Raw genomic sequence first — 11,299 nt, forward strand, 5'->3', positions numbered from 1 at the left:
GCGACTTAAAGAAGATTAGATATATTATGGCACATTATAACAAATTGATTTGAGTTGATCTATTGAGCTCCATCGATAAAATTATAGAACATTATTAAAAGTGATTTATTCGAATATAAAAAACGCTTTTCTTCCAAAGAAATAAAAGAACACCATTACTACAGCATATGCATGAGAAAGATTTTCGGCATGATACAGTTTCATACTATTTAGAATCGATATTAAATAATTTTCTAATTTGCATTGTGGCAACAGAAAGCTCGTGCAATTTCGCAAATTACTTTGTAGTCCGACGTGCGATAGAATAGCAATTTTGTGGCACGTTTAATTTAAGAGAATAGCGCGATATTGCAATCAAAGACTTTTGATCCAGACTTTGAAAATCATAGGCGGTTTCGGCTATTGCGATGTCATGTGGTCGTTTTACGTGATGACAAAGGATAAAAATGAATAAGCATGCTAGTGATATATAGTTATGTAAATCATAACAAATATTATAAATAATCGATTTTTGCAAAATAATGAATTTTATAAGAGATCATATTCCGTTCCTATTAAGTTAATAAATTCTATATCTCGAATATTATATTTTAAATTATACATTAATTTATCGAGTCGTAAATCATATTTATCGTTTATTTATTTAATATATTGATGTTTTATTCTAATACTATCAATAAGCATAACGTTTTGATATCGACAAAATTTGAAAATCCAATATTTTTTAAATAAAAATTCTTGAAATAAAAAAAAATTTTAATATAAAAATAATTATTTCTGAAGTAGACTTTTCTGTTTTGTATAAGTTTTTATAATAAGTTTTTTTTTCAAGAATATTTCTCGGAGTTACAAATAACATTCGTTGGCAAAGTATAAATGAAGCGTACACATAAGGATGTTAGTCTGTTATCAGAAAGTACACGCGATACATTTACACTTATTTTTATGACTAATATGCATACGCAATAGGCACGTGTACGGAAAGGTCAGTTTTATTGAAATATTAAAAAATTTAGTTAGATACAGATCTGAAAATAATTTTGTCATCAAAATAATTATAATGCTCAAGTCAGTTAGAATGTCAAGTTGGTTGTTAGAGTGTCACTTTTTTATTCATATTATTCATCGTGCTTGAAATTCCTTTTTATTTTGATCCAATAAAATTATTTTGAGATCCGTATGTAGCTAAATTCTTAGATATTTCCGCAAGTCGTTCTTTCCCTGTATACATATGAAATTTTTTTTTTCGAGCAATTTCTGTAGACTTTCAAAATAAATGAAACTACCGTAATTGTTTAAATATAGAATTGTATGGAAATTCCGAACATTGTTACAATTATATTGACATCTTGTTTCATGTTTTGGATCGATAAGTAACTGTGCTTATCGTATTTCACAGTAAACTGAGCATTGTAATTTGGCACAGTGACACGTCAAAATGTAGTAGTAGTAGTAGTAGTAGTAGTAGTAATAGTAGTAGTAGCAGTAGTAGTAGTAGTAGTAAAAGATAATAATGATAACTATGTGCTTAGCTGTCGCAAAGTTTTGTCGTATTTCCACGCTAATGGATTACGAACCGTTAGATAGTGTCTCTATGTTCTCGAACATTGTTATGTGAAAATGTTCACCTGTTATGAAAGTTATCAAGACTTCTACATACTTGGTATGTAAGACCTTAGAATAATAAATATCTAACTAAATAAGTAAATAATCCGTCTTTAAGAACTGATATTGTCGCAAGTATCATACTTTATGTATGTATAGCTGTACATAATATTTCACAAAAGCATGTAATTAAAGAGAAACAAATTTAATAATTAAAGAGATATATGCGTTAAAAATATTTCAGATATTTGACATTTAATTTCAAATACGGAATCAATAATTATCATTATTTTTGTTAATGACTTTTACATATCTGTTTGATTTTCTTCTTTTTATACGAAAATTTAACAGATTCTTAGTTCAAACGTGCTACAAAATGTTAGATTGTAGGTGTGCAATATTAATGAATTTTGTGAATTAACTAGAATAAAGCAAAGGCTGTTCACACATGCATGATATTGCGCAGGAAGTGGGATATGTAGAATAGCATATATATAGTAACATAAATGCAATAGTATATTCATTGCGGCATACATACAATATAATAGTGTGTATATATATATATGTATTAGGTGTAGTAAAAAGAAATCCATTATTTTTGCATGTCATCTAATGGAAAAATAATGGAAAAATAATTTCTTTTACTACATCTAATATATATATATATATATATATATATATTGTGTATATATTATATATACATAACAATTTGCGTCGTTATGCGAGTAAGTTGTAGTACCTTAAGTATTTTTACGCGTAGTAGCTTTATTAATTCTTTAAAATATATTATGATTACGAAACCTTAAACTAAAATATGAAAGAAGATTGAGGGACCTATTCTTTAACTCTTAATGACCTTAACGACGTTAAATTGTCGTTGCGCAACTTTTTTACTATATACAAAATCTGCGTTAAAAAATGACAATGTAACGATATCGTTGCAGACGTTAAGAATTACAAAATAGACTTCTTAATGTATACTTCGAAATAACTGTAAAGTTTGTCTTTACATTTTTTAATTATCGATGATATATAAATTTCTAATTATAATAACAATTAAAAAATTAAAATCTTGTAAAAGTATTTTGTAAAAAAAAATTTTTATTCAATCAATTAACGCAATAGAATTACTAGTACTTCATTTCCGTTTTAGGTATTTTTTCTCAAGAGTGTAGAATTGCTTATTGTGCATATAAATAAGAATATCCTTTTATAGAATAAATAATTCTTGCGATATATATATCTTTTTTTTTCTCTAACTTGTAAAATATTGCAGTCTAGGAACTATATTTAAAAATATTTTAACTATAGTTGTTTATTTGTTTTCTTTATAGCAATAAAATATCGTATTAACTTCATGGATTTCCACGAGATTGGTAATTGGGTTAAAAGGGTCGTGATCGAAGTTAGAAAGCTTTATACTTATCGGTACGAATCCAGAAGTCGTATTCCGAGAATCCCGTCTTTTGACCTTGTAAAAGCAATATCCGTCTTGGGGATCCGTTTCGCACGAAAAGTCTTTTATTAAGTATAATCGTGTTAGATCGTTCTAAAAACTCATTTTTATGCCGAATCATAAATAGGATCGTATTGTTAAATGTTCTATATTTGCACATATTATCTTGCAAAGACCGATTCTTCAACTAATTTTTTATTTTTCTTCAGTAAAAATGTCAAGGAAGATCGCTATCTATATACAATAACGTTTTAGACTTTTTTAACTTTCTTATCTCCTCTAAATAAGCTTCACATAAGCTTAAAAAGCCCATTAACTTGCGTGCTGCAAATTTTCATGCCAAGAGTTTACTTCGTGCGCCATAAATTTATGATAAATATGTATCGTAAATTTCGTACTATATTTTTTATGTATGAATATTAAAGGGATAATTTAGAGCGTGAAAAAAAATGTGGGGAATTTTTTAAAAGAAAGCTGCATATTTTTTTCTATATACGCTTGTATACATTCTATATACTGTTTGTAGGTACATTTTTAGTAAATATCTTTAAATTTTGATGTAACTAAATACTTATTAGTTTTTATGTTACATACATTTAAAAATAAAACGTAAAAAAAAAAATGTTAATGGTTGGTCTTCAAACTCAACCGAAAAAAATTCAAAAATACTTTTTCTTATTAGTGTGATATAGTTTGAACTATAGTCTGAACTAAATGGAAAATATTGCAAATTGTTAAAATAGTACGATTTTAAAAGGTTATCAATTTTTTAATAAAATTTTTTAATTTGACATTTATAAAAAAAAAGTAAATTTATGGACATTGCAATAATCTTATAGTTTATGCAATAAGCAGGTATTGTATGTACATTAATATATGCGCAAAACTGATTTGCTATATTTAGTAGTTTCTGAAAAATCGATTTGAAAAATATGGTTTAAAAAAACACGTTCTAATGTTTTGTATATATACATTACAGTTATAATATAAAGAATTAAAGTTTCTCTACTCGGCGATACCGGAGCTATACAACAAATCTTCCTAATTAAAAATGCTCATGTTTTTTACTTTTATTTAGTTCACGCTTAATAATAGTGGCCTTTGAGCGCATTGAGATAGCGCGTTAAACACAAAAGTTCGTTAGAAAAATATGTTAAAAATATTTATATAATATAAAATTTAATATATTTTTGTTTTGACAAATATACAGATACAGTACATATATAGTACAAATAAAACCTTTTTTAGAAACTTTGAGATTCTAAATATTTAAAAAAGATAAAAAAATTAATTTTTTGAATTTCTCAACTACATTATCTCTTTAAGAGAGAAATAACACACTCTACAAAATTTTATCGTTATTATCAATTGAATTGGAATTGGAATCGAACTAATTCATATAAAACCAAATCGGCATTTGAAGCGCAAAGAGAGTTAAGAATCTTTTAATGACAATACTACGTGAAAATTAATACAATATTATTTCTTCAAAAGATTATATGCATCTATGATGAGATTTTGTAATATATCTATTTTGAAGATCTCGAGGATTTTAGTTTAAATTATATTCTGACGTTGTGCCCCTGATTGGTTGAGGGATATGTTACAATAGTACAATTGTGTAATCACTTCTCGCGAGTGTTCTAGGCTTTAATGAGTGCAAAGAGAGACTATCATATTCTGTATCGTCAACTGTAATTTGTTCAATAAACGTGGGCGATACTTAGCCTTACCATGTCAAGCTCGAGTTGTTGGGCAGAGGTGTCCGGCACAGCCGTTACCTTTCCCATGAAATCACATATCATGTTAAGCACGGTCCTTGATGTTAAATATTTATGTCACGGGTGGATATCATCCTAACGCCGCGTGGTATAGCTTGTTCGCCAATCGAAAGCAATGGGTTATATCTCATCGGTGCACGGTGCAGCGTAGCGCGATTCTATTAGAATGCGTCTGATTGTGTTTGACGAGAGTTCGCGCCTGGACGAAACGCTGCGCCGCAGTGATATGTTTTCGGAAATGCCGAGCGACGTGCACGAGGCGCAGGTAAAAGAAGAGACTCGTCATAATGATGCTAAGTAAGAAAATTAAAATATTTTTTTTCACTCGAGGATTATCTACTTGTTGCTACGCAAGTTGTTCTAATCGTTACCTCTGCGGCGTAAGCAAATGAGTCATAAAAAATTATGTGGAGGAATAAAAATTTTTTATCTCAACATGGCCGATGCATGTTGAATCTTATTTGACTAATCGTTACACAAAACTTAAATATCCCTATATAGAGAAAAAGTTTCTTTAAATTGTTGCATTAGAATAGTCCAATCAAATAGATGTTTAAAAATATGATTACTTGCATTAAAACTGAAGTATTTTTGATTAAACAAAATATGTTTCATTAAAATTGTTTCAGTGAAACAAATATAAATAGAATTCCCGAGTCCGAACAAATCTTTTTCTCTGTATATATTGTAATACATGAAAAGGATGGTTTTACTGAAATGTTTATAAATTTAAATGCAGGTCTAAAAATAATTTTGTTAAACCATTCAAATATTTATGTAGGATGCACAAATTGTATATACAATGTCAAAACTTTTTGTAACATTGGCTCATCTTGCTTAAGATTCTATTTATTTTGAGAGATTTCAACAAAATTATTTTCAAATCTGTATCTAGCTAAATTTTTTAATAACTCAGCATAGTCGTTCTTTCTGTACCAGTTCAATATATATAATTTTGTAATTTATAAGGTCACAACAAACTTTTGCATAACGCATAAGGCATTAGAAAATCAATTAATGAGAATATAAAATGGAAGACATTGATTGATTTTCTTATGCCTTATGCATAATGCAGCACTTTAGATTGTCAAAGGAACAATAGCAACTCAATCTCTTCACATTTTGTTATTTTTAACTTTCATATGTGTCAAAATGTAAATCATTTAATTTCTGTGATTATTTTCAAAATTAGCAACATCACATATTATTGTAGGCACTTAATATAGTAAGTAATGAATTAAATTTGAATCAAATTTAATACGTTTTCTTGAGTTAAATTGTTTAATTTTATTGCTTTATTGCTTTAGTTAAATTAATGAGTGGGAGCAGTGGTGACCTATAGAAATGATAAAAAATAACTCGAATTATAATTTGAATGTTATGAATTTAACAATGAGCGTTATATAAAAATGTTTGGACTTTTTAAATAACAGTATCGATATCGTTATATTGTCATTGCACAGATGTTATATATGGTAAAAAAGTTGCTGCGCGACATAACAATACAAATTTAAGGGGATGCCGGAGCGACGCGCGACTTGATCGATGTCGATCAAATTCTAAAGATCTAAAGGTCTTATTGGATGATTTAGAAGAATACAACAGTGAGCATTCACTCAACTGTTGAATCTACTGAACACGTCCATTCTTAATTCCAAATAAAACATTACGTACATTAAGAAAAGCATTAAGTAAAACATTATTGCATTTTTTGCTGTGTTATATCCTATATATCACATAAATGCTAAGTTATTATGTACACTCAGATCGTATATTTCCATTCACTTGTCTTGTAAGTTTCCAAATCATAATTTGAAGGTCTCATTATATTCTTATAAATTATTCATATGTGGGGAAACTACGTTTCGTTTATATATATATATATTTGGAATCATTTATATAATATGTAAAGAAATAACAATGATAAACTGGACAGGAAACTGTTATATGCAATTTTTTTTGTTTTTTTGTTTTTTGTTTTCATACGGATTTGTGTTTTCTTGTAACTATTTGTGTTTTTTCTATTATTCTGGAAAAGGATTTTTTTAATTTCTGTATAAAGATGCCTCCAGATATGGCCAATATATATTGTACTATTGTTCCTAATACCATATGTATACGTCAACTTTGCTAAATAAATTTGCTAAATAATTGCCTACATTCAATATGGATAATTATGTATATCATGTATGTGTATGCTGATATTTGCTGATGTTGACATACGTTGACCGTATCATTTGAAGGCATCTTTAGGAAAATGAAAAAAATGAAAAAGTATGAAATGTGCGTTTTGTCAATACAGATGATTCCAACATTCCCTTAAAAGTTAGAGGCAGTGTACAGTAAAAGAACAAGGCACAGAGAATAAAAATTGTAACTTGTAGAATACATAGTTTGAGGCTGAATTCTTATTCTCTGTTCTCTGTTCCTTATTCCTTTAATTATGCTCCTTAAAATAGAGGGACTAATACTATTGGCGGGGCCGCATTCTGCCGATGTTTCTAATTATGGATACGTTCCAAATTAGAATCATTTTTATCCTTCTTTATTATTTAGTGAACAACAAGAATAAATAATGCATCATGTACTTCATGCGTAATTCGGAATGTATCCCAAGATTCTCACATCACGCGGAGTAAACTCTAGCCACAAATAGACAGTCATCTCGTTCGATTGCGATGAGCGGCTTTTGTTAGCTCGGATTCGTACTTTCTAGTCACGACAATCTTTCCTTTGTATGGCAGTAAATATCTAAAAATATCACACTTTACGGGACGTGACACTTCGGGTAAATATGCACCGTTCGTAAATGTATGTCACGTACAATGTCAATTTTATCAGTACATCGATTGTTAGGCAAGTAACCAGCATTTATGCCTGTTTCTATCAATTAACTTCAATCTCGGTTCAACTTACTCTTTATTTTCTTTTAATTTTTAGAACTAGAAAAAGATAAAGAGTAAGTTAAACTGAGATTAAAGACTATATTAGTTATTAATGAACAGAAATGAACATTAATCGAATAAACTTTGATCTTCAGATAATAAGAAAAGAGTCAAAACACTCTAAATAAAAATACGAAAAAGAAGAGAAAAATATGTGAAAACTTCGTACCATCAAATAATCATTGGAAAGATCACATCATGGGACGATTGGAGATCCTCAAATAAGAAATTCGACACTATACGTTTGATTCGCCATATTTTTCAGAACTTGTTTAGGATAGACTAAGATAGATTATACATAAGATAGACTAAGATGTTCACGTATCTTGTGCATCTTGTGTGTATCTTGTGCATCTATTTCGTTCTATTTTAAGCAGATCCTGAGAAATACCTTGAAAAAAAGTTGTTTAAACAGTCCAATTTCTTACTTGAAGATCTCTAGAGTGATTCAATAAGGTAGTGTCATTTTTACAATAAGTATTTTACACATGCAAAGCAATATTTTATTTCGCGAGTCTAAATTTAACAATGGCTAACTCGGTTATTTTTTTTTGCGATCAAGTAGCGCGTAAGTCAAGATCAGTTTTACTTCCGCAAGCTCGTACATTTTCCTCATCTTCGTCATCTTGTCGCCGATGAAAATACTAGCCAAACGATTTCAAGACACAATGATTAAGTTTCCTGGTATGTAATGTGCATCTCGAGAGTTAGATTCAGGACAAGTCGACTTCTGTTCTGTGCAGGATGGTATTAGATCCCAAGGCCACTAGTTTGCACAACGATTACGGAAGTTTCGATCGACCGTTGGGCGCCGGGGAGGGCCACGAGAGGGACGTTGAAGCAGCGGTTGATGGAAGCAGCAGCGGAATGGCACAGTCCAGCGATGTTTATCAACGGCAACCGCTCTTGCCCGGCGCGCCGTTATCCAAGAGCAAGGATAAGTGGTCCGGAGTGGCCTCGGGTTCGGACTACTACGAGGATGATGAGGATGAGAAGGATATCGAAGGTCTGGGCAGACATCCTGGGATACCGAATGGTTCCAGCAGTGGCATCGTCAAGATTGACATGCCGGCGCCGCTGCGCGAAGAGCCACGTTTCCCCAAGGAAAAATGGAAAACGTTTCTCGGTAAGAGAACGTGCGAATCGCTTTAAAAAAAAGATTCTTGAAGAATGCACAAACACGTAGTGAGTTATATCTTGGAAAAAAACGTGTTTACTACATGGATAAACTTGGAATTTCTCTTTTATCTATGAAAAATAAAAATTTTCATACAATTTTATCAGTACTTAAGAAAATGTTTGAAATTTTACTTTTAAAATTAAATTCTGTCTCTTTTTGAAAATATTTCTTTCATTATTTTTTCTCGATAATACAAAGTATTATCGGTCAAAGTATAAGTCGACAATCGGTTGGACAACATGTATGGCATACACAAGTATATACAGTACCGGCCAAAAATATATTTAAGTTTTCATAGGCATGATTTTCATTAAAGTGAATCTCGAATACGTTTAAAATTTTATAGTGAACAGACCTAGTGGCAGATGCACTTTGTATGTAAAATTTGATATTGGGTTGCCCGAAAAGTTCGTGCCGACTAAAATTAAAATTTTAGTATACATTTATTAAATTAAAATTTTCTGCGTTTGAATTTTCCTTCAACATCGATACGAACTTTCCGAACAACCTAATAGAATACATCATGGGATGTACACATTTTTGAAACCTCTTGATTTTCATAAAATCATGTTTTTATATTTTTTTTTGTGTTTCGTATATTCCGTCGCTGTTTTTACAAATTGATTTTAATAATTTTAGTGTAGTGTTTCACAATTTTACTAGTATTTAAACTTATTATGGCGATTCACAGTTTATTATTTAATTTAACTTATTTTTTTTGAGATTTCAAATGAAATTAATTTTTTACAAATTATTGTTTTCATTATTTGATAAAAAGTTACGCTATCAAAAACCAAAATATGGTATAATAATTTAATAGCAGTCCATGTATTTTAAATCAAATTATTCTAAAAAATCTAATAATGTATACTTTTGGCCTATACTGTACATCTACATTCTCATGTATATCTCGTGAGTTTTTATAAAAAACCGTCTGGATGTCAGTAGATAATACACAGCAAAAGAGAGAAACTCACTGATATTGTAGTGAGCGTTTTCTATACTTATCTTATCATATATAGATTTTGTGATTTTAATTAAAGAAAAAGAGAGATATATATATATATATTTTTTCATAGAATCTTTGATTTTTTGACTTTTAATAATTTACAATATATAATTTGTTCGCATTCTAATTTATTTTTAAATGCAATAAAAAGTTTCTAATCTTACCTTGAATTCTAAATAATATCTGCAAAATCTGAGAATTTTCAAAGAATTTTATTTCGAAATTTTAATAAATATTCTAATGTACGAAAATTCTACTTCAAAATATCAGTAATATAATAATTTTTTCGTTTATTTAAAATAAAAGTACAACCTCCAAAGTGCCGAAAAAATTAATATCATTAATAGTCAAGCTAGATTCACGACGATTGAATTGATGTAACTGTAATTGTACATTATTGTTCATTAAACTCGCAATATCAAATTATCATCTTTTTTTTCAGAGAGAGAGAGAGAGAGAGAGAGAGAGAGAGAGAGAGAGAGAGAGAGAGAAAGAGAAAAAGAAAAGTAATTTATTTTTATAATAATTTTTAAAACAAATTTCATAATTGTATCTTAAAAAGTTTTCAGTATCGCTAATTTACAAGAATATATAACTATGAAATTAAAAAAAATAAATTTCAGAAATTATATATTTCAAATATTTTTTCTAATTATTATAAAATAGTAAATAAATATTTTGCATTAAACAATGCATTGTTAAAACGTACGCTCGAATCATTAAACAACATCAAATGTTTTATATTTACTCTATCAATTTTCTCAATTTTACCACGACCGGATGTTTTGATGACATGTCTTGACGTAATAAGAATGGAACGAGAATTAGCAAACAATTTTCTGAGTAAATATCAAGAAACTCGCCAGATAATTCCGCCGACTTCGGAGCCTCTAATTTGACTCTGTGTACGTAACATTCGTTCGCAGCGGGGAGACCATCGAGATCGAGGTCGTTACATGGCCTGGTATTCGTTCGATTCATCTCTGTTCGCGTAATTTGATCTTATAGAGAGCCTCCCTCCCATCGATCTCTCCTCTTGCCTAGAACCCGCGAGATTTATCTTGACGGCTTTTTACCGTCAGATCTTAATTAAGACGAGCAATTTGATATTCGCTGTTGTTCATGAAATGCAGCAGATTTCGCGAGTTCCGTTACGTAGATCTGTTACGATGCGGATCGTCGTTGCATGACAGAATTGATTTCGCGGTTATTCTCGAGCACGCGGGAACGGAAGAAACAACATATGAAAAAAGATAATAACATGATAATTACATTTGAACAGAAAGATATTGCAGAGGAATTATATATATACATATATATATA

General features: G+C 29.7%; 1 protein-coding gene across 5 annotated transcripts in view; it reads left to right on the forward strand.

Annotated features, from left to right (window-relative positions):
• Positions 1 to 11,299, forward strand: part of LOC108689576 (phosphatidylcholine:ceramide cholinephosphotransferase 2-like) — a 27,030-nt gene that overhangs the window by 13,357 nt on the left and 2,374 nt on the right. For all 5 annotated transcript variants that reach the window (XM_018196416.1, XM_018196419.1, XM_018196418.1 and 2 more), the window contains exon 2: positions 8,531 to 8,913. In XM_018196416.1, coding sequence (XP_018051905.1) covers positions 8,531 to 8,913 — 383 coding nt within the window. The remainder of the gene's footprint in view (positions 1 to 8,530; positions 8,914 to 11,299) is intronic.

The sequence above is a fragment of the Atta colombica genome, unplaced genomic scaffold (assembly GCF_001594045.1).
Source record: "Atta colombica isolate Treedump-2 unplaced genomic scaffold, Acol1.0 scaffold27, whole genome shotgun sequence".
In the NCBI taxonomy this organism is placed as follows: Eukaryota; Metazoa; Arthropoda; class Insecta; order Hymenoptera; family Formicidae; genus Atta; species Atta colombica.